The sequence below is a fragment of the Panthera uncia genome, assembly GCF_023721935.1.
Source record: "Panthera uncia isolate 11264 chromosome A1 unlocalized genomic scaffold, Puncia_PCG_1.0 HiC_scaffold_16, whole genome shotgun sequence".
NCBI lineage: Eukaryota > Metazoa > Chordata > Mammalia > Carnivora > Felidae > Panthera > Panthera uncia.
The window spans coordinates 24,417,255-24,440,746 of record NW_026057576.1 but is presented as its reverse complement, the minus strand read 5'-3'; the positions used below and the strand labels follow the sequence as shown (position 1 = coordinate 24,440,746).

At 35.7% G+C, this 23,492-nt stretch overlaps 2 protein-coding genes across 3 annotated transcripts in view; one reads left to right on the top strand and one right to left on the bottom strand.

Moving 5' to 3' along the window:
* Positions 1 to 23,492, top strand: part of GTF2F2 (general transcription factor IIF subunit 2) — a 155,682-nt gene that overhangs the window by 46,521 nt on the left and 85,669 nt on the right. The gene's annotated exons all lie outside the window — the stretch shown is intronic.
* On the bottom strand, positions 20,916 to 21,695 carry KCTD4 (potassium channel tetramerization domain containing 4). Its single transcript, XM_049646981.1, has one exon. The coding sequence runs from the start codon at positions 21,693 to 21,695 to the stop codon at positions 20,916 to 20,918; it is 780 nt and encodes a 259-aa protein (XP_049502938.1).

The following is a 23,492-nucleotide window of genomic DNA, read 5'->3' as shown; positions in this document are numbered from 1 at the left end:
GACTGACAGTGCTATTAGAATGAAGGTTTGGAAAAAGAAGGGGAGAAAAGTACTCCCTTGGAGTTACTTCCAGTAACCCTTGGAATCTGCCAGGCCCTCATCCTTTTTCGGGCTACCATGTTCTCATAAGAGACTCAGTTTCATTTTGAAGTTAATTGTCATGCAGCTGTAAATATTTTATATACGTTTTTATTTCATCTTTTATTGCTCATACTGAAGAATGAGGAATGTTTTGATCACTTTTGGGTATAGTATTTTTCGAAAGACAGCTATTAGCTTTGTTCACTCTAGCAGGCAAGTACCTCATTCGCTACTAGTGACTGTTTTATATTCTCTCCCATTACTTTTATTCACACAAGACACAGTACTTCTCGTATCTTAGCACTTAAATATTTGTCATTTAATTTAAATTTAATTTGCTTTGAATACGTTTGTGGAGGATTTTTTGCATTTTAAGACCATTGTTCCATGCGGTTACTCTTAAGTGAAAAGAATTAGCTTTAATAGTGTTTATAATTCTGTATCAGTTCCTTTCAGTTGTATTAATCAGTAGCCCTTACTTGGAGTCAGTTTTTAATCGTCTTGGTTGGTATATTGTCTGATTGACTATGCAGATTTTTTTTTTTTAAGTTTATTTATTTATTTATTTATTTATTTTTTTTTAATTTTTTTTTTTCAACGTTTTTTATTTATTTTTGGGACAGAGAGAGACAGAGCATGAACGGGGGAGGGTCAGAGAGAGAGGGAGACACAGAATCGGAAACAGGCTCCAGGCTCCGAGCCATCAGCCCAGAGCCTGACGCGGGGCTCGAACTCACGGACCGCGAGATCGTGACCTGGCTGAAGTCGGACGCTTAACCGACTGCGCCACCCAGGCGCCCCTATTTATTTATTTTGAGAGAGACAGAGAAAGCATTAGTAGGGGAGGGACAGAAAGAGAGAGAATCCCAAGCGGGCTCCGCACCATCAGAGCACAACCTGATGTGGTGCTCGAACCAATGAAACCGTGAGATCATGACCCAAGCTGAAACTGAGAGTCGGACGGCTTAACTGACTGAGCCACCCAGGTGCCCTGACGGTGCAGATTGTTACCTGAGTGTAGTGATGTTTTATAAATAGTAAGAAACAAATCTTAGTCTGTTTTAGATTTAATCAGACAGTACATATTTGATACAAATTGTTAAGAATTTCCATTATAAAGTGCACTGCCTTATTTTGAGGGATACTCTGGTGCTGTGTAAGGTCTTCAGAAAATCGGATTTATTAGAAAATTGATTTTTATGCCATTTCTATAGAACCATAGATATCTTTGTAAAACTGATTTTCTAATATTTTAAATAATTATTTGTCTGGAAGTTTGGTGCTTAAGGTTATACTTTTAATTTCTTTAATGGAAAATTTCAAACATAGTAGAGAGAATAGTATATGAATCTCTATATACCTTTTACTCCCTTTTCTACCTTCTTTATCAACTGCTGGATTCCTTTAAAGCAAATTCCACGTCTATTACTTCATCTGTGCATACCTTAGTATGGTTCTTAGATCCTACTCTCTCTTTATGGATTGATTGCTCTTTTCTCTCCCATTAAAAAAAAATAATATAAAATAAAAGCTCCAAAAGGAAAACTGTCTGTTTTCTGCTTAAGCATAATATTTCTGAATTTTTCATAATTTCCTATTTCATCTGTAAGTAAACTTAATATTATTTGTCTTAAAAATGAAAAAGAGTATTTTCATTATATTGTCTTTTTTTATATAACAGCTTTATTGAGGTATAATTCATATACCATACAACTTACCCATTTAAAGTCAGTGTTTTTTAGTATATTCAGAGACATGTACCCAGCACCACAGTCTTTTTGAGAACATTTTTATCGCCCCCAAAAGAAACCCCATATATAAGCAGTCACCTGTTATTCTCACTCCAGTCCCCTAAGCCAAGGCAAACACTAACCTACTTTCTGTCTCGCTATATTTAACTGTTCTGGACAGTTCACATAAATGGAATCATACAATACGTGTTTGGTCTTTTGTGACTGGCGTTGTTCACTTAGCATAATATTTCCAGGTTTCATCCATGATTTACCATTAATGCTTCAGTTTTTTATTGCTGAATAATATTCCATCATATGGATATGCCATATTTTATTTATCCATTCATTAGTTGATGGGCATTTGGATTGTTTCCACTTTGGGGCTATTATGAATAATGCTGCTGCAGAGCGTTTGTGTACAGGTTTTTTATGAACTTACGTTTTTGGATCTCTTGAGTATATACCTCGGAGTAGAATGCTAGGTCATATAGTAACTTTATGTTAAACCTTTTGAAGAACTGCCAGACTTTTCCATAGCAACTGCGCCATTTTTCATTCCCACTAGCAGTGTATGAGGGTTCTGATTTCTCTATCTCTTCGCCAACACTTGATAGAGTCTGTCCTTTTTATTACAGCCATCCCAGTGAGTGTGAAATAGTCTCATTGTGGGTTTGATTTGTATTTTCCTGATAGCTAATTCCATTTCTATAATTTTATCATTTAAAAAATTATGTAAGTACTTTTTTTTTCCCACTTAAATTCCCTGGAGATTTATCCAAGGTTTTACACGCTTCAGTAGTTCATTTCTTTCTTTCACTGGGTGTTCCATGGTATGGATATGGATGCACCACAATTTAGTCACTCATTGAAGGACATCTGTGTTGTTTCCAGTTTTTTGCTACTACAAATAAAGCTGCTATGAACATTTGTGTATAGATTTTTGTGTAAGCATAAGTTTTCATTTCTCTGGGATAAACGCCCAAGAGTGCATTTGCTGGGTCGTATGGTAATTACGTGTTAAATTTCATAAGAAACTGCCAAAGTTTTCCTGAGTGGCCATTTCTAAAAATAAGAATATAGATAATTTAACAAACATTAGAAAAAGCAGACACTAACACATACAGAAAAGATACATTAACATAAACAGTTGGAATAGAACAAGACCAGTTCTCCAGAAGCTGCCGGGTATCCTTCCTCCATCACAGTACACTCCTTCCTCCACAGAGGTATCCGTTATCATTGACATTTATGGTAATCAGTTTGATTTTCTTTCATGATTTTGGCATTTAAGTCTTCATCCCTATTCTGTATATTTTACTTTGTTTATGATCGTTAAAAAGGAATCCTACAATATGCACTCTTTTTTAGTTTGGCTTTTGTCACTGAACATTGTTTTCTAAGACTGATCTACATTATATATATAGCAGTAGCCCCCCTCTCTCTCTCTTTCCCTCCCTCTCCATATATATATGTATGTTTAGTGTGTGTTGTGTGTGTGTGTGCGTGCGCGCGCATGCTGTATCCCAAAGTATATATTTAACGCGGTTTATCCATTTTTACTATTAGTGGATATTTGCTGTGTTTGTACTTTGTGGCTCATTATCAGTGCTATCATATTTTTGTACAATTGCACTGGTGCATACATTTTTAAAAGGCATATTCGTAAGTGTGGACTCTGTTTGGTCACAGGGTATATTTATTTTTTCTTCTAGTTGATAAGCCCAAACTGTTTTTCAAAGGAGTCATACCAGTTTATATTCCTGTCAGAAATGTACGTGAGTTCTTTTTGTTTCAACTCTTCTCCAATAGCATTGTCTAATTTTTGTTTTTAATGTTAACTGTTACAATGAATGTGTAGTAATTTCTCATTGTGGGTTGATTTGACATTTCCCTGGTTTCTTTTCTTAAGTTTAATTTATTTTGAGAGATCATGCACACTTGTGAGAATGCAAATAGGGGACAGGCAAAGAGAGGGAGAGAGAGAGAGAATCCCAAGGTTAGCACAGAGCTGTATGTTGGGCTCATGAACCCTGAGATACATGAGCTGAAATCAAGAGTCTGACACTTAAGTGACTGAGCCACCCAGGGACCCCAACGTTTCCCTGATTTCTAGTGGAGTCCTTTTCACGTGTCTGTTGTCCATTTGGATTTCCTGTTTTATGAAATGCTTGTTTAGATTGCTTACCTAGTTTTTACTGGGTTGACTTTTTGTTTTTTCATTTGTAGTTCTTTATATGCCCTCAGTTATATGGGTTACAAGTGCCTTTTATTCTGTGGCTCCCCTTTTCATTCCCTTAAATGTGTCTTTTGATGAACAGAAGTTGTTATCTTTGGTACATTCCACTTTATTAGTCTTTTATGGTTTGTGCTTTTTGTGTCCCATTGCAGTATCCAAGATCATGAAGGTATTTTTGTATCACTTTCCAGAAGCTTTTCTGTCTTGTCTTTCACATTTAGATCTACAGCTTACCTGGAATTGTTTTTTTCTCTATGGTGGGAGATAGTGGTCAAATTTTATCTTTCCTCCATATGGAATATCGTGTACCTTTTAAAAGACTATGAGTTTTTGGGGCGCCTGGGTGGCTCAGTTGGTTGACTGTCCAACTCTTGATTTCGGCTCAGATCGTGAATTCACAGTGTGTGAGTTCGAGCCCTACGTTGGGCTTTGTGCTGACAGTGCCTGGTGAAGATTCTCTCTCTCCCTTTCTATCTGCCCTCCCCCCCCAATAAATAAATAAAACTTAAAAAAAAAAGAATATCATTTTCTCAACTGTTATGCCATGTCACCTTTGCCATAAGTTATTTATTGAAGCAGAGTCTGTTTTTAGACTCCGTATCTGTTCCATTAGTTGATTCATTTATCTTTGTGCTTTACTGAACAACTTTCTTACCCTATCATATAGGAAGTCTTGATATCCAGGAGAGCCAGCCCCTTCCCCCCTTGTTCTTCAGGAGTATCTTAGTTATTCTTGGCCCTTCTGCATTACTATGTAAATTTTAAAATCAGCTTGAAATCTTCCATAAACACTTGAATGATTTTTTTATTGGAATTGTATTGAATCTGTATAGCAACTTAAGAAAAATTAATGTCTTAAAAATGACTCTTGCAATATATGAATATTTGTGAGGCCTTTAATTTTTCTTGATAATTTTTATAGTTTTCTCTATAGATATCTTATATATTTTTATTATTTCTAGATATTTGATTATTTTTGACACTACTGTGTTATGTATCTCTTTAAAAAGATTGTCATCACTTTGTTTCTGGTATATGGAAATACAGTTGAATTTTAATGTTGACCTTGTATTCATCAACCTTGCTCAACTGCCTTATTCATTCTAATAGCTTATCTATAGATTTAAAAAATTTTTATATCTACATAATCATAAAAATCTGTGAGTAAAACCTCGGTTTTGTGTCCTTCCAAATATTATACCTTTTATTTCTTTTTCTTGCCTTATTGTACTAGTTGGGGGTAGTAATGGGGTCATGTCTATTTAACATTTCATTTTTAGGTATGTTTGCTGTAGGTTCTAGATAGTTTGTTGTTTTGGGTAGGTAGTCTTCATTAGATAAGGGAAATTCCTGTTTCTTCCTAGTTTTGCTCAGCGTGGCAATGAATGAATGATGAATTTTATCAAATATTTTTTCTGTATTGAGAGCTAATGAAATGATAAAATTTATCTTATTTGGAAAACTGTGTTGATTTTTAAAATTGCTCTTTCATTCCTGAAATAATTCTAACTTGGCTTTGATTTATATTTTTAAATATTGCTAGATTCAGTTTGCTTATCTTTTGTTCCATATTTTTACATTTGTATTCATGAATGAAATTGGCCCATAAATTTCCTTTCTCCTAATGTTTTTATTAGGTTTTGGTATCAAGGTTACACTATCGTCATAAAATGAGTCAGGAAAGTGATCTTTCTTTATTCTTGTAACCAAGAAGATTTTTTGTAAGACTATAAGATTTTTTTTTTTATCCTTAAATATTTAGTGGAATTCACCAATTTGTCTAACTAAGAAATGGAATTTTTTTGGTGGGCAAATTAAAAACAAATTTTTTTTTAACATGTATTTATTTTTGAGAGAGAGAGAGAATGAGCACGGGAGGGACAGAGAGAGGGAGACACAGAATCTGAAGCAGGCTCCAGGCTCTGAGCTGTCAGCACAGAGCCCTACATGGGGCTCAAACCCATGAGCCGTGAGATCATGACCTGAGCCAAAGTTGGATGCTTAACTGACTGAACCACCCAGGTGCTCCTGTGGGCAAATTTTTGATTATGGAGTTGGGAAGCAATTCTCTATAGCATTTCTACATATCATGTGATCGTTCTTGTCTTAGGCCATCCTTTTAAGGATGTTTGTATAACAAAAAGCCTTGAAATCCAGAAATAGGGTCTCCTTACAGGGCAAAGGTTTGTTAGGTTTGCTGGCAGCCTCCATGAGATCGGTGATTTTCTAAGCTTGGGGTTCCTCAGCGGTGACACAGACCCTCTGTGTGCATATTATCCACCTGAGCCTCTTGTAGGTTGCTGCCAATGTGCAGATAGCAGGGGCAAAAGCAACTGATAAAAAGTAAGAACCATGCTGTTTTGTGGTTAATAATAAAGTCCTTTTCCCTTGGCCTAAGAATGTCCCCCTGCTAGCATCTATGAAACTGTGGCAGGATAACTTGTTAGTTTGCAAGTAATTTGGGTGAAATGTCAAACCCTTCTCAGTTCTTGACGTGAAGTCAGTTTATTTGTAGGACTTTTGGGATCTCCTGTATCTTCTTGTGTCATTTTGGTCAGTTTTGACTTTCTTCATTTTATCTAAATTGTCAAATTTATTTACATAAATTTCCACTTGTTTTCTTTTAAAATGTCTATAAATTTGTAATAATGCCTTCATTTTCATTCCCGATACTGGTAACTTGTGTTTTTGCTGAGTATAGAATTATAGGTTGGCAGATACTTTCACTCAACCATCAAAGATAGTTGACAGCCTTGAGTTGTTTTTGTCATGGAGAATTCTGCTTAGTTTTACTGCAGCTTCTTTGAAGGTAATCTTTTTGTTCTCTGTGGCTACTTAACATTTTTTTCTTTACATTTAATTTCTAAAGTTTTAATATATATCTAAGTCCCGATTTCTTTTTATATAAGGTACCTGAGATTCATTGAGACTCTTGTATCAACTGATTGCTAGTTTTCTTCTGTTAAAAAATTTCAGACACCATCCCTTTAAATGTTGCCTTTGTTCCGTTTCTTTTTTTCCCCTCCTTCTGAGATACGGATTGCACTACTGATATTTTAAACATATGCTCAGCCTTTTTGCTCTACATTTTATATCTCTCTTCTGATTTTTCCACCTGTATTCTTTTCATGCTATGTTGTGGAAAGTTTATTTTTCTTATATTTCAGCTCACTAAAGTTTTCTTCAGTTGTGTCTAGTCTGCTGTTTAAACTCATCCAGTGAGGTTTAAATTTTACTTATTGTATTTTTTGTTTCTAGATATCCTATTTGGTTCTTGTTGAATCTATAAGAATTTTCCTTATTCAGAGATGGAGGACTTGATGTCATCTTCAGAGACAGTCCACTATAACCACACTTACACCGTGTTTAATTAAGGCTTGACATTTTTTTGATAGGATAGCCAGAGGATTGAAACTAGAGCATCGTTAGGGTGACCATGTAACATACCATCCACCTGGAGCATTTTTGATAGTAAATACAAGCGTCATAAACGAGAATGTCTTTGGTAAACTAGGACTTGGGGGTCATCCTGGTTGTGGTTCATCATGGATTTTTCCACATCCTGTTTACCCTCTCCTTGAGGGTATGGTCCTTTGGAATTTTAATTTTTTTATGGTAAGAGACCCCTGTTAGGCTTTCCACCTTGTGCAGCTCTGGGTTTTGATTTCTGTTCCTTCCTCCTGCTGCTTTCTTTTGGAGATTATCTAAACACAAGGTTTCATTTTTTTCTCTGGATTGACCCATAACCTTATAGATTCTGATTTTCCCTATATTTGGAGATTACCTATTATCTTGTGGTCTTTTTGATACTTTTAAGATTTTATTCAGCTTTTATAGTTGTTTTCAGTGGGAGCTTTGATTTAGCCCATGATTATAGGGAGTAAGAACAAGTATAGTTAACTGACTTGAAGTGAGAGAAGAAAGAGAATGGAAAGAACTATTGAATGTCAAATCAATGCTTCTTTCCCATAAAAAATAAGAGTTCCCGAGAGCTGCTTCTATAGTTGGAGGGTGGGGCTGTAGATTTGAGAAGGGAGGACCTCGGGGATTGGAGTCATTGTGTTTGTTTGTTTCAACTCCAGGTTCCACTTTTTGACAAACTTGTTAATTCTCTTTTATGAAGAATTAGGAAGTTATTTTTCTCAAAACACAATTTCTCAGTATTTAGTGGTTAATTTTCATTTTATTGAGGCTTTAAAGGTTAACATTCTGTTTTACAGCTAATTCCCCTGCTGTTTAACCTTAGTATTAGTTGTAAAATCCATTATGTTTTTTTCTAGTTTTCTGATCATGCCATCTTATTCCTGAATTATTTTTCAGTTATCTCTATATTGTCTAGATTTCTACATTAGAGCCCTTTATTTTTTTTAATGTTAATTTATTTATTTTGAGAGAGAAAAAGAGAGAGACAGAATCCTAAGCAGGCTCCACGCTCAGTGTGGAGCCCGAACGTGAGTCTCAGTCCCACAACTCTGGGATCATGACCTGAGGTGAAATCTAAGAGTCGGACACTTAACCACCTGAACCACCCAGGTGCCCCAGAGCCCTTTATTTTTAAGACTGGTTCATGGGTGACTTTTACAAAATACGCAGGTTTTTTTTTTTCAGTTTCATTGTAGAATTTTTGTCTCTATTTTAGACTCAAGATTATGTGTCTATTTTAGGTGTATAGCTAAAATTTTATATATGTAGAAATATATATATGTTTTATTCCTCAAAAAGTTCTAGGCAATTGATGAATGTTTATTTTTAAGCTGGCTAATAAATACTTATGTGGAAGAATTGATCTACATATTGAACCACACTTTTCTCTCCATGCTTCTTTATTTCCTTTGATGTTGAAATCTAATTTTTTTGAAATCTAATTTTTAATAAGTACATTTTCTCTTAATGATACACTGATTTAATTTAGTCAGTATGGTTTATTTCCTGTGAAAAGTGGCCATTTTAGTTGGTTTTTTTGTGTGGTTTTTTTTTTTGTTTTTTAGTTTTGTGTGTTTGTAGTGAAGTGGATTGAATTGTTATTTTGTATGTGTGTATTATTGAGGCCTATTAACTTTTTTAATGTACTACTTGAACAAATTTTTATTCAATAAAATTATTCAATTATTTTTCACGTCTTAATATTTTCTTTAGAAGGATATAGTTACATGCAGAAAACATGACTTTTTTTTAGAAATACATTTTTGTATTGGTGGATTGTCAGTCTCTTCAGTGATCCTTGCCATGGATAGTCATCAAAAAATTAAAATGATATGACATCAGTTCTCTTTATGTACCTCCCTCCCTTCTTGCTGGCTGCCTCAAAAAGGAAAGGGTCACATGGTTCATCTAAAGGCAGCTTGGAATTTATTTTCTTATTCATAGTGGTTTTAAGAAAAGTCATTATTATTACTTCAAAATAAGAAATCAGAGGAAAAAAACTTGGAGGTTTTTGGGGAATCTTTGAGTGAATAGCTGAAGAAGTTTTAGATGTATCAATTACTTACATATATAAACATTTTGTCCTACTGTTTCTTAAAAAAAACCATTTTCAGGTAAGTTAAACACTTTACCTCTGAATCATATTCATATTATAAGGTTGTTTGATGAACACTTTCTCACAGATGGAGGGGAAAAACAATTTTCCAACTTTTCAAAATGGATTGAAAAGAGAAGTAGAGATTGACAATGTTAGGTTGTATTAGTTGAGAGTGGGTTCTGGAACCTGGCTGTTCAGTTAAAACCCTCCTCAGTCTCCCGTTAGGAGCTCTGAAACCTTAGGCGTACTTTGCCAAACTTCAGTTTCTCCATTTGTAAATTAGATATAACAATAAGAAAAGTGCCTGGCACAAGTTAATGCTTAGTAAACATTAGTGACTTTTCATTCTTCTTTATTTTTTTATTTTTAGATTTATTATTTACCATTATTATCATTTTTTATTTGTAATATGAGCCAGTAATTGTGTGGGCTAGGATTTTGAATAGAGATGAGCAGTAGACTTAAAGGTGAGGGTCTTAGGCTACAGAGACGATTTTATTTTTTTTTAATTTTTTTTTCAACGTTTTTTATTTATTTTTGGGACAGAGAGAGACAGAGCATGAACGGGGGAGGGGCAGAGAGAGAGGGAGACACAGAATCGGAAACAGGCTCCAGGCTCCGAGCCATCAGCCCAGAGCCTGACGCGGGGCTCGAACTCACGGACCGGGAGATCGTGACCTGGCTGAAGTCGGACGCTTAACCGACTGCGCCACCCAGGCGCCCCGAGACGATTTTAAATAAACGTCTGTTGCAAACGGGTTTTTATTTATTTATTTATTTATTTTTAATTTTTTTTTTTTAACGTTTATTTATTTTTGAGACAGAGAGAGACAGAGCATGAACGGGGGAGGGGCAGAGAGAGAGGGAGACACAGAATCGGAAGCAGGCTCCAGGCTCTGAGCCATCAGCCCAGAGCCCGACGCGGGGCTCGAACTCACGGACCGTGAGATCGTGACCTGAGTCAAAGTCGGACGCTTAACTGACTGAGCCACCCAGGCACCCCTGCAAACGTGTTTTTAAAAGAAGGATCTAAGATGGCCAACAGGCACATGAAAATATGCTTAACATCGCTCCTCATCAGGGAAATACAAATCAAAACCACACTTAGATATCACCTCACGCCAGTCAGAGTGGCCAAAATGAACAAATCAGGAGACTATAGATGCTGGAGAGGATGTGGAGAAATGGGAACCCTCTTGCACTGTTGGTGGGAATGCAAACTGGTGCAGCCACTCTGGAAAACAGTGTGGAGGTTCCTCAAAAAATTAAAAATAGACCTACCCTATGACCCAGCAATAGCACTGCTAGGAATTTACCCAAGGGATACAGGAGTACTGATGCATAGGGGCACTTGTACCCCAATGTTTATAGTAGCACTCTCAACAATAGCCAAATTGTGGAAAGAGCTTAAATGTCCATCAGCTGATGAATGGTTAAAGAAATTGTGGTTTATATACACAATGGAGTACTATGTGGCAATGAGAAAGAATGAAATATGGCCCTTTGATGGAACTGGAGAGTGTGATGCTAAGTGAAATAAGCCATACAGAGAAAGACAGATACCATATGTTTTCACTCTTATGTGGATCCTGAGAAACTTAACAGAAACCATGGGGGAGGGGAAGGAAAAAAAAAAAGAGGTTAGAGTGGGAGAGAGAGCCAAAGTATAAGAGACTCTTAAAAACTGAGAACAAACTGAGGGTTGATGGGGGGTGGGAGGGAGGGGAGGGTAGGTGATGGGCATTGGAGAGGGCATCTTTTGGGATGAGCACTGGGTGTTATATGGAAACTAATTTGACAATAAATTTCATATAATAAAATAAAAGAAGGATATAAGAAAGTGAATTGTTTTGGTAAGTATATTGCATTTTAACTTAAAATGTAAAAGAAATGTATCATTAATGTGAAGCCAAGCAGAAGATATTAGCAGCTTTAGTTAGGTGTGTGTTCAATTCAGAAAGATTGACCAAGCAGTGCCATTGGTCCGATTCTTCTCTATTTGATTTTGTAAAAGATTGGTAGGAACTAGGTTAGCAGGCATCTTCCTTGAGTGCTTTAGAATAAGAACATTTCTCAATCTGTCTGCATCCTGTTTCATTACATTTAATAGCTATAAGTGACCAGAAGCTAAAAAGATGCCTGGGTTCCAGGGCAACGTTCAGGATTGTTTAACTGTATTGGTCTTAGTTAGGTGACATCTTTGCCATCTTTTGCTTATCAGTTTGCCAATTTTCAAAATACTTTTCCTTTCTAATGGACAATTCCGTGTGTATTCTCATGTTTAAGTCTTGTAAGGATTTATAAGTAATTTGGCTCTCAGCTGTGTAAAATAAGGTTTTAAGCAACAGTAACTTCATATTTTATCTTTTAAACCTGTGTAATACAAAAACACTACATATTTAGAAGTAAATGTAAAATCTAATGTGTGGATGAGTGAGTGTTGTTGTTAAAAGATCATCTGTTTCGAGTTGTATAATCAGAACAACAACAACAAAAAAACCTCACCTGTTGTCTTTTGGGTCACTTTTTATCTTATTATTAAGAAAAAAAAAAAGTATGTGAGCATTAGCATCAGTGCTCCAGTATTTTAACTTAAAGTGTAAAACAAGCCAGCAGTTGTTTTTCTTGATCCTTCTGTTGACATGTTCTTGGGGAAAGTGTCTAATTATTTGAGTAGTTTACCACAAGCTTATTAATTGGGAAAATTGAAGATAATAATACTGGCTACTTAGGAAACAATTGGCTGTCCTGCTGGTTTAGAGCCTCAGGCCCCTCTGTCTGGAGACAGCTTCTTACGTAAGGAACTCTTTCTGCATTCATGCCTTGCTTTACTAAGAAATTGGCCATGTCCATCTGCCATCTTCCACCAGTTCAGTTTTTCAGACTACATTTCTTCTTCCCAGTTTTCTTCCTCTCAGAAAACTCTAAAATGGAGCAAAGAAGATGCTTTTTGATCCTATGTATTTTTTTCAATTGTTTGATATTACTGGGAAACAGAAGAGAATTATGCTCTTTTCGGCCTACACCCTTACTCCTCCTCCACTCCCAAAGTGGACGGCAGGGGGTATAGTACAAACAGTTGACTATATCGGGTGCCTGCGTGGTTCAGTCGGTTGAGTGTCCGACTTTGGCTCAGGTCATGATCTCACAGTTTGTGAGTTTGAACCCCACGTTGGGCTCTGTGCTGACAGCTCAGAGCCTGGAGCCTGCTTCAGATTTTGTGTCTCCCTCTCTCTGCCCCTCCCCCACTCGCACTCTGTCTCTCAAAAGTGAATAAAAATTTTTAAAAAATTTGTTTTTAAAGTTGACTGTGTCTCAGAAATATGTAAAGTTGTTTGTTTACTTAAAAAACTTTTTTTTAACATTTAGTTATTTTTGAGAGAGAGCATGAGTGGGGGAGGGGCAGAGAGAGGGGAGACACAGATCCAAAGCGGGCTCCAGGCTCTGAGCTGTCAGCACAGAGCCCGATGCGGGGCTCGAACCCACAAACGGTGAGATCATGACCTGAGCTGAAGTCAGACACTCAACCGACTGAGCTACCCTGGTGTCCCTCTTTGTTTACTTTATATGAATGCTGTCTCCCCCCCACCCCCCTCCGTTGTGTAAAGATATTCTACTTTTTCTTAGATGTTCCCTTAGAAGAATTTTTAGCAATCAGTTTGATGGTTATTCCCAGAGAGCTAGTTATTCTTCTGGATTATTTAATAATTATTTTGTACCTGAATAAGGAAAATCTCCTTGGCTCACAGAGGTTTCTTTCCTGGTTAGACATACTCTTTGACCTGTCAGTCACCCCTTTTCCTTAATGTGGTTGTGGTTCAACATGTCTCAGAAATGGATTCTCTGTCCTAGTTTTTTCTTACAGCAAACTTACCAGACTGGCTGGATTCCCTTTTGGTTAACCTCGACATCTTCCAGTATTTGAAGCCAAGTGTTAGCCTACTCAGATGAGTGGAGGTACTCACCATCTTACATTATCTTGCCCATTTTCAAGTCTCTCACTGAGTTCTCTGTGTCAGGTCTGAAAGTGGTATCGTGTAAGTGGTTAGGAGCTTGGCACTTGGAGGTTTCTTTGGAGCTGTGTACCTGCAGCAAGTTGCTTAACTCTGAGTCTTGTTTCCTCATTTGTAAAATGGGGATTGGACCCACATCCATCTGTTAGGATTAACAGACATCCCGAAATATCAATGATTTAAACACATTTTTCTTCTTTGTAAAGGAATTCTGAGATAAGAAGTCCAGGTCTAGTATGATGGTTCCATGGTCATTATCAACCATCTGCTATCATTAGTTCGTGGCTTCCATCCTCAGCATGATCCAGAATGACTTCTGCATTTATAGCCACCACGTCTGTATCCCAGGAAGCAAAATGGGGTCAATAGGGCAAGCCTAAAGGTTCACCTGACTTTGTAACCCTTTAGAAGACATTATCCAAAAGGTTTTTTTTTGCTTGCATTGCTTACGAGTTCTGCTTACATTCCATCGGTCAGAACTTTATAGCTTGTACACACCCAGCAGCAGCCACAGAACACTGGAAAATACAGCCTTTGTCTGGGGACAGTTGTCATCCTGAATCAGGACTTGATTACTAACAGAAAGAAAGAGTGGGTATTGGGGACATAAGCAGCAATCTTTGCATTATGTTTTAAAGGAGACAATGCACATAAGGTACTTAGAACTGTACCTTATACTTGGAATTTTATTTATTTGTGTGTTTATTCTTTACTTCGAATTTTAAATCCTCAGCTGCTCTTCTACTGTCTTAAACCCCCAAAGACCAGTGTTTGATACATGCTCATTATTTAAAAGTTAAAAGGGATTAAAAGTAATTCTACTTTAAAATACTTTATTACATCCTTTAGTTAAATGGAAAGTCTCAGGGTGAGATTGGGAATGAGTTTACTTAATGCATAGCCTATGGTGTCACTAAATATGTCAGTGTTAACTGCCAAAATTATTTTTTTTTAATTTTTTTAAATGTTTATTTATTATCGAGAGACAGAAAGAGACAGCATGATCAGGGGAGGGGCAGAGAGAGAGAGAGAGGGAGACACAGAATCTGAAGCAGGCTCTAGGCTCCGAGGTGTCAGCGCAGAACCCAACGCGGGGCTTGAACTCACAAACCATGAGCCAAAGTCAGACACTTAACCGACTGAGCCACCCACGTGCCCCTTAACTGCCAAAATTTAAAAAAAAAAAAAAATTTTTTTTTAATGTTTATTTTTGTGAGAGAGAAAGAGAGAAAGCGTGAGAAAGGGACAGAGAGAGAGGGAGACACAGAATCCAAAGCAGGCCCCAGGCTCTGAGATGTCAGCACAGAGCCTGATGTGGGGCTTTAACTCATGGACTGCAACTGAAGTCATGACCTGAACATGACCTGAACTGAACATGACCTGAACTGAAGTTGGACGCTTAACCAACTGAGCTACCCAGGTGCCCCTTAACTGCCAAATTTTTATATCAAGCTTTGTTAGTTTTCTACAAACTCATTATCTTGTGATAATGAGTTCTAAAATAGTAAGAGACACAGTACCCCATTTTCTTGCCTCTTATAAGTATAATCTGCCTTATATCCAAATAATTTAAATTTGATAAGGTAGAAAGAAGAGGGGAGGGAAATATAGCTGCCAAACAAAATGGCATTTTAATAAAGCCTGCTTCCAGTTTTCAAGGTAGCTGTATATTTACATACTGAATCCCAATGTGTTCTTTTTGGGCTGCGTTGTAACAAGTAAAGGTGTATGTATCATAAGTGCAAGTGCCTGTGGTTGTATAATTTGATTTTGTTGTTTTAGCGATTAATCACCTATGACTTTTAGATTCTTTTGTTTTGTGTTTCTCTCCAGTAATCACCCAACGTTTACTAATAATTTATTCCTGCACGTAGCTATATATAATAGTCTTTCCTTTTTCTTTCTACATGGGTTTCTTTAAAAATATATATGGATAGAAAAAATATGCAACAGTCAAAACAGATATGAGATCATGGGTATCTGCATTCATACTTATTTTTAATGTTTTTTTAAAAATGAATAACAATTCAGCAAATGATCTATCTGAAGTAAATGCTAAATAGTCTCATTTTTTGGTAAAGCCTCATTAAGTCACAGAAGGTTATTAAATTTAAATAACCACTGAGATTAAAGTTAATATCGTTCAGTAATTCTTAAGAACCTTAAAAATTAGTTAATAAACATCTGTTATAACAAGACAAAATCAGTGGAGTGGAATTAAGAAGAAATCAGACTTGTTCAATTTTACACTAATGATGTAGAATATATGTCTAAACATCCTTGAAGATAGTAAGCAGAATTACTTTTTGAAAAGTTGAGACTGTCTTCAAAACGGAATTTTCCACAGTTAATGAGATCTTTAAAAAAAAAAAAAAGAAAAGAAAAGAAACCAAACTACTAAATGTTGCTTTTAAATGTACCTAAATACTCTGGAATCTTGGGTTTGGAAAAACTCGTTGTGCTATCAGGTTGACTGTTATATTTTATGCTAGGGAACAGTTTTTTTAAAGACCTACAATTATTTCACTCTTTCATATCCAATTCAGTATTTTTTCTAAAATAATTAGTGATTAAAATTAAACTAGAGTTTCCACATTTTATATACAAAATCCTTAACATTGCACTTTTTTTTTTGCATTGTTGGAAAATTTTAATTAAATGGAGGTCATTTATAGTAGCTTATGTGGTGCATATCAGTGATTTTTGTTTGATAGAAACTTTTACTCTTGTGCATTTTTTAAATATATATGGATGAGTGATTTATTATATAGTTGTCTGTATTTATTATTTTAAATGTTTACTTTGAGACACACACACACACACACACACACACACACACACACACGGTAGTGCAGGGGAGGGGCAGAGAGAGAGGGGGAGAGAGAATCCCAAGCAGGCTCTGTGCTGTCCGTGCAGAGCCCTATGCAAGGCTCAAACTCACAAACCATGAGATCATGACCTGAGCTGAAACCAAGAGCTGAAACTCACAAACCATGAGATCATGACCTGAGCTGAAACTAACTGAGCCACCAGGCACCCCCTATTGTATATTTTGTTCAAGAAGTAGAAACATAGTCACCTTTTCATAAATTATTTTAGGTAAATTTAAAATTTCATCTTAGATATTTCCCTCTGCCTGGCACACCTCCCTTTATCACCACTCCCTTGGTGCTTGTTCACTGAAGCAAAATACTAGCTTAAGCAAAATATGATTAGGAGGATCAGTCTGCTACAGAAGTAGCCATATATATTTCAAAGCTAAATACAAATAATTTCTAAGTTGCATGCTCTTTGGGATAGTCCATACTACACTTCTGCTTTGTTAGCAAGGATAATTATGATTCAGATGCTCTAATTTTAACCTTGACTGACATCATTGTAGTTTAAGACATTTAACCAGAATTTATTAGATGGGGGTATCTCTGGGGTTGTGTTATCACATATATTACTGCTGACTGGTTTTATACTGCTGATGAAACAGCTGCAATGATTATTTGGTTCTTGTAGATTTTGTACATGAAGGTAGAATATAAAAGTCCCAAGAAACTCGTATGTATTTTTAAACTAATACCAATGAAAACTATGTTTGCCTGTAGCAATTTAAAGTATATTCTTGTATCTTAAAAGCATTCATCAAAGTATTAGGCATTGCATTTGTTAAAAGTTCTGCATTCTGTTTATGTCTAAGTTGAAAGCCTAATAATTGTAAACGTACATTTTTGTGCATGTTATTCATGGTTGTGTCATGAAGATATCTTTACACTGGATAAGATAATAACCAGTGCTTATTGAAAGTCTATAGTGGGTGAGGCCCTTTACATGTAATTTAATTTAAGCCTTATAAAGGGTCTATCAGCTAATCATTATCTCCATTTTGCTCTGAGGATATTGAAGTTCAGAGAAGTGAAGAATCTTGCTTACATTATGTAGGCAAGTTAGTGGAGGTTAATTGGATTTGAATCCAAGTCTGACTTCAGAGCTCATGTGCGCTATATTTTTTCTTCATAATATGTCAGTTCTGTGGACTGTACAGGTCATAAAAAGTTAATCTCCTTTTCCACAAACCTGATATGTGAAGATCCAGATTTGTCAATAGACAAATTTAGGCCATCCTTTATTGTTGTGAGATGATTCATCTCAAGTTCTTTAAATGACCCAACATGACATTAAAAATTTTATTTGCTTTCCCATTAGTTCAGTTTTTCACTCATTTTACAAGAACCTGCATTGTGAGATTTTTTATCAAGTGAGGCAAACCTGTATTTTGGTATTCTATGTTGAGCCCATACTTCAGGAATGCCTGTTGTATGCCAGGTTTTAAGTGTTAGAGATGTAAGTGGCCGGCAAAAGCACACACAGTTCCTGAGCTCTGAAGTTCATGTACCTGGCCGGTTTTGAATCCGGCCTTTGATTCAGGTTTTGAATCCTCTTTTACCTCTTAATAACTATATGATTGTGAAAGAAGGATAGTACCTTCCTCAACGTCATTGTGAGGATTAATTAAGATAATGCATGTTCATAGTGCAGTATCAGGCATGTAATAAAACAGTAAGGGTTATCTTTTATTATCTTTAAAATAGAATTGAACTGTAATTAATTTTCTTTAAAAAATAACAAGTTTCATTAGTATCATTACCTTCAGTCTGAGTTGGTAGTCATCTTTCATCATTTGAAAAGTCTCATTAAGTGTTTCATTTGCTCTGCACACAGCCATATACATTTTAGAAGTATAGTACACTATAAGCTGTGTTTTTATTTTTCATATTTTAAGGACAGTGCTAGAAGCATCGTGTGGGTTAATTCCAAATATGGGACTATCTATGTTTGGCTTGCGGCAAGTATAGTAACCTATTTTTTTTTATTACCTGTCTTCTGAAAAAGAAGATAAAGCGTCACTTTGTTACTTACTCTGTGGAGCAGTGAGAAAAACAAGAATTTTTTTGTGAAAAATTTGAGGAAGAAATTCTTCATTGACTGCAAACAAAAATATGATATCACCCTGACTTATGATTGGCATTTTGTATGATTTCTTGAGTTTTTTTTTAATGGGAGGCATTTCTAAATAATTTAAGAAATGGTGAAATTGAAAATGATACTACAACACATTATTTATGCACTTGATGTATAAACCCAAGTGCAACTGGCTGAATTTAAAAAGCTACACTTCTAAAAAGTTACACAAGAATAATCAATCTGGTCAAATATCCTTCCAGATTATTAAATTGTTTTACAATATTATGGTTTATCAAAAGTTTGAGGATGAGTTAAATGCATCCAGATACAATTTTTTTAGAGACATTTATCAAAATGATTAATAGATTTCTTTAAGTACTGGTTTCCATCAGTAATGATTTGTTGTAACAGTTAAATTCTCTTTTTGTGAATTAATGCAAAAACTTATAATACTTCTAAGGAGATTTGTTCAGTGATATCTCCTGTAATAAGATATGTCAAGGCTATATTCATTATCTGTAATGAAATCTTGTTAGAGAAAATCTTGCTTTGACATTAAATCACTATCATTTTTTTCATTACCAAAGTCCAAATGCCAAGGAAAAGTCAACTCATAAGCTGGAGACGCATGTAAACAGTTCAATTATAGTAACAGCTAAAATAGATTTTACTGTATTTTTCTGTTTTCATAGTTCCTTTAACTGTTAATTAAGCCATGTTAAAGTATGTAAGAGATAATTTGGTGTTTTATTAGAAACATCTTTTTTCTTGTTATATATAAAAGAAGATTGTGTGGTTGATATGGAGTTTTGAGGGTTTTTTTTTTATGTGCATTTTTTAAAGGACTTTTTTGTATGATAGATTTTAAAGTATTTCCCTTAATATGTACAGCCAACTTTTGCATTACCTTTGATTTTATAGCTGGAAATCAGAGTTCTAAGAATGAATTAGCTTTGCTGCTAATTCCAAGTTTTTATGTTTAAGCAAACTTTTGGCACTTATGTTAATTTATGTAACCTCAGTCAAGGTTTTCAGAAACTTTAGTTGAATTTTATTAAAATTAAGATTTAGTTACCTGTTTTAATGGTTAAATTTGTTTAATAATGGTTAAATTTTAAAGGAGCAAATTTAAGATCTAATTTGTTCTTAGAAGCCAAAGGAAATGAGAGGCATATTAATGATTTAGCTGTTCTTTGGGAGGAAAAATGCACTCTAACTTAGCACTTAGAGCTAAGTTTCTGCATTATCTCATTGAGACAGCCTTATAGGAAACTTAATTAAAAAAAATAACTTCAGCATGAGGTTAAAGAAATTAACACAATTCAGTGAATCTGAGATTTAGCATCAAAATAGGTACTGAAATGAATAAAGTTCTTTCATAAGAATAATGTCTAGTGATGCTCATTTAATATTTTTGAGCTTGAAGAATGAATAGACAGGGTGGTTCTGAAAATGAACTCCTGTATTATTTTGATACCACATATTCTGTTGAGGCTAAGTTATGCAGGTTGTGTTGGAACCCAGCCTGCAAAGAAATGAATTTGCTGATTTTTGTCACTTGGAAGACCAGCCAGGGTTACTGTAGCCTGCCAGTTGACTACATCAATAGGTAATGTTGTGTGAAATCATCAAGTGGTACACTTTGTTTTGAAAGTGACACATATAACTTTTTATTATAATTATTAATACAAACAAAGAAGCTAATAATGCTTTTATTTGTTTTTTTATTGTCATCAAGCAGTTTTCTAGGAATGTTCAGCAATATGTCAATTCAGCTATAATTCTAGTATAAAATACAGGAACTATGAATAAGCTTTTAGTGCCTGCCGTTAAAATTAAGTCAGTAGCTTTAATACCTTCTTACAGTTACATTTGGTTTCACTGTAGCTCTGTTTTAGTACATCTGCACATCTCTTTTTCTCTCAATGTTTAATTTTACCAGTTCAGTTTCTTTGTAGATTGGTAGAAAGGATTTTAAATCTTACAGCCCCTTAAAATATTGTATTACCATTTACTTAAATGAATGATAGATAATGTACATGCTTGTTCATTGTGCAAGTACAAGTACCAAAGACATTCTGATTGAAAGACAGTTTACGGAGAAATAAACAAATAGCAAAAGCATTCAGTCTTTATTTATAATATATAGAACATCACTGTTTTCATTTTAAGTATAAGAGTCTGATCAGCAGGAACACCCTTGAGAAGGACATCTTTAGCGATAGAATTTACATACCGTTAGCTCACAGTAATTGATTAGCAGCAGGGCTCTGAGTACAGAGCTGACTGGGCACACGTTATTTGGGATGCCTTTGATGCCGTGGTTTTCCGAAGCTTGCTGGCTGCATGCTTGTTGTCTTTGTTCGTGACACAGGTAATTACTTGATAAAATGAAGTGCATCGCTGTGAACAATTGACCCTTTGGAACAATCCAGGCTGGTCAGCAGTCTAAAGCCACACTTTAAAGCCATCATTATAGCTTCAAACTTAAGAGTTTCCAGGGTACAGACAAAGGTGTTGTCTTCCTTTAGTACAAGTCGAGTGCCATTTTCAGATTTTATGAAGTATTTAAATTGAATGATGTTTGATGATATTGAAAACTCCTCTGGAAATCCATCCAGCCTGCTTTTGGACACCAGAACAATGCGAGATTTTATTTTTGATATGAAATCAGGAGCATTACAGAAAATTCTCAGTCCTTGTGAGCGATCATGGTTATCTGTTATTTCCAAGAAAGTAGTCTCTCTGGGTGTTAGCTGTTCTTTTTCCCACCTGGCTTTCACTTCCTCCGCCAGTCCCTTGAGCTGAAAGAATTCTGCTTCTTGTGCAAGAAGTTGATTTTCTCGAAAGCCTTCGGGCAGTAGAAGTTCTCCATTTCGTAGGAAGTTCAGGACATGCCTGAAGAGGAGTCCATCCCTGTCTATGAAATAATGCCCATCAGCATCAAACGGGCAGAGGATTTTTCCATTTACTATACCTTCAAGGAAAGTGTCTGGGTACTTGGTCAGTGTTTGTTTTTGAGTAATGTATAAATATCCACCAACGTTGAGGGTCATCAGTGTGGATTTGCAGTTCTTTCCTTGGTCAGCGTCTTCCAAGCTGTTGTGTTTCCCTTCATACTCCTTTTCTTTTTCTCTTCTGTTTATTTTACGCTCCATTTTTGAAAATGCTATTTCAGCCTGTTCTTCTTGGCTCTGAGATTTTTAAAAAAGAAACACTACCCCACAAGCACGCCTTTATTCAGCCCCAGCCTGGTGATGGAATGGAAATGCTGGCAGCGCCGCCTGCTCTGTCAGCTCGGTTTTGCAGTAGGTGGCGCATCAGCTATGCGTGCGGGAGATTTCTGGAGTAAGAAGACAGGGGAAAAAAAGATAATTTGCATTTAACTGTATCAGGGAAGGAATTTGTTGTTTAAGATTTTCATGTGTGTTCTTTGAAGTAATAAAAGTTCCTCAAGTTACTCAGTAAATTGAATTTCCTCTTAGCAGTTAAGCAGTTACAAATATTTAATTCTCCAGCTAAGTTGAGTATGTTTCCGTTTCTAAATGTCTTTTAAGTTATTGCTCACACAGGCAAGCTTAATATTGAATAATATTTTTAGTTTTTGAAAAATAATGCATATTGGATCTGTGTCATTTTTTAAAGCAAATCATAAACAGGAAACCAAAAGAGAAGGGAAGGAGGTGTATAGAATCTTTTCTCCTGTAAAACACACGTTTCACAGTGGTGAAGTCATTTTTAAAGACCCAAATGAGAACATTTAAACCTGTTGTTTATGACGTGGCACTTGAATTTAGTTTGATTTGCACGTGATTGTGATTTAGAGATCTTTAGCACGAGAGAAGAAATTTTCTTAATGCTCTTAATGCTTAACGAAAGGTTCTATTTTATTTTATTTGGGTTTATTTGTTTGTTTTACCCTAAGGTAAAGCGTCAAATGTACAGGCTTTCAGTAGTCGTTTGCCTATCTTTTTGGTTAAGATTTCCTATGAAAAATTCATAAGCTTGTTTTATCTCAAACCCGCTCCATGTGGAACAAAGACTTGGGCTGCTGTAGAAAATACTATAACACTGTGTGTGTGTGCATGTTCACATACCCACGTGCACGTGTTTCGGAAGATAAAAGATTCAGAATACCTGCTATAAAATAGTGCCATGGTAAATTTCACTGTTTTTTTAATGGTCCCCCCCCCCCCCCCAGTGTACACAAAAGGCAAAAGGGCCAAAGACAACTTTTTATTTTATTTTTTGGTAACTTGGGAACTGGAACAGTGTTGAGTCTGGTGTCCCCTCCACCCCCACCCCTTTTTTCTTCTTCCCCCCTAACTTGCCTTCCAAGGCATTTTAGAGATCTGAGCTTTCATTTCTAGAGTTTAAAGGCCCAGGGGTAAGAAATGTGAACATTGTCCCCAGTACACTATTACTTGACTGGTCTATCTGCTAAATTATTCTGAGGAGCACATTATTCTCAGAATTAAATTAGATTTAGATTTAATATTGAATTGATTTATATTTCTATTACATTAAAGGCATTTTTTAATTATTCAACTGTATGTTGGCGGAAACATTGGAGCAGAGTCTTCTAAAAATGCTTACCTTGTATTTTCTCTAAGCAATGTTAGATTTTCTTCAGATATAAAAAATTATATCTTTAATTATAGCAGATAACATGTATTAATACTTAGATTATCAAAAGTCCATTGAAATTAAACTAGAAATCTAATGCATAACATTTTTAGAGCTGAGTTTTTGCTTAGAGACCATAAAATTCAACCTCCTCATTTTACCAAAAATAAAATTACATTCTGGGGAATTTTTTTAAATGTTTGTTTATTTTTGAGAGAGAGAGAGAGAGAGAAAGAGAGAACGAGTGGGGGAGGGGCAGATAGAGAGGGAGACAGTTTAAAGAGGCTGTAGGCTGTGAGCTGTCAGCACAGTGCCCAACGCAGGGCTCG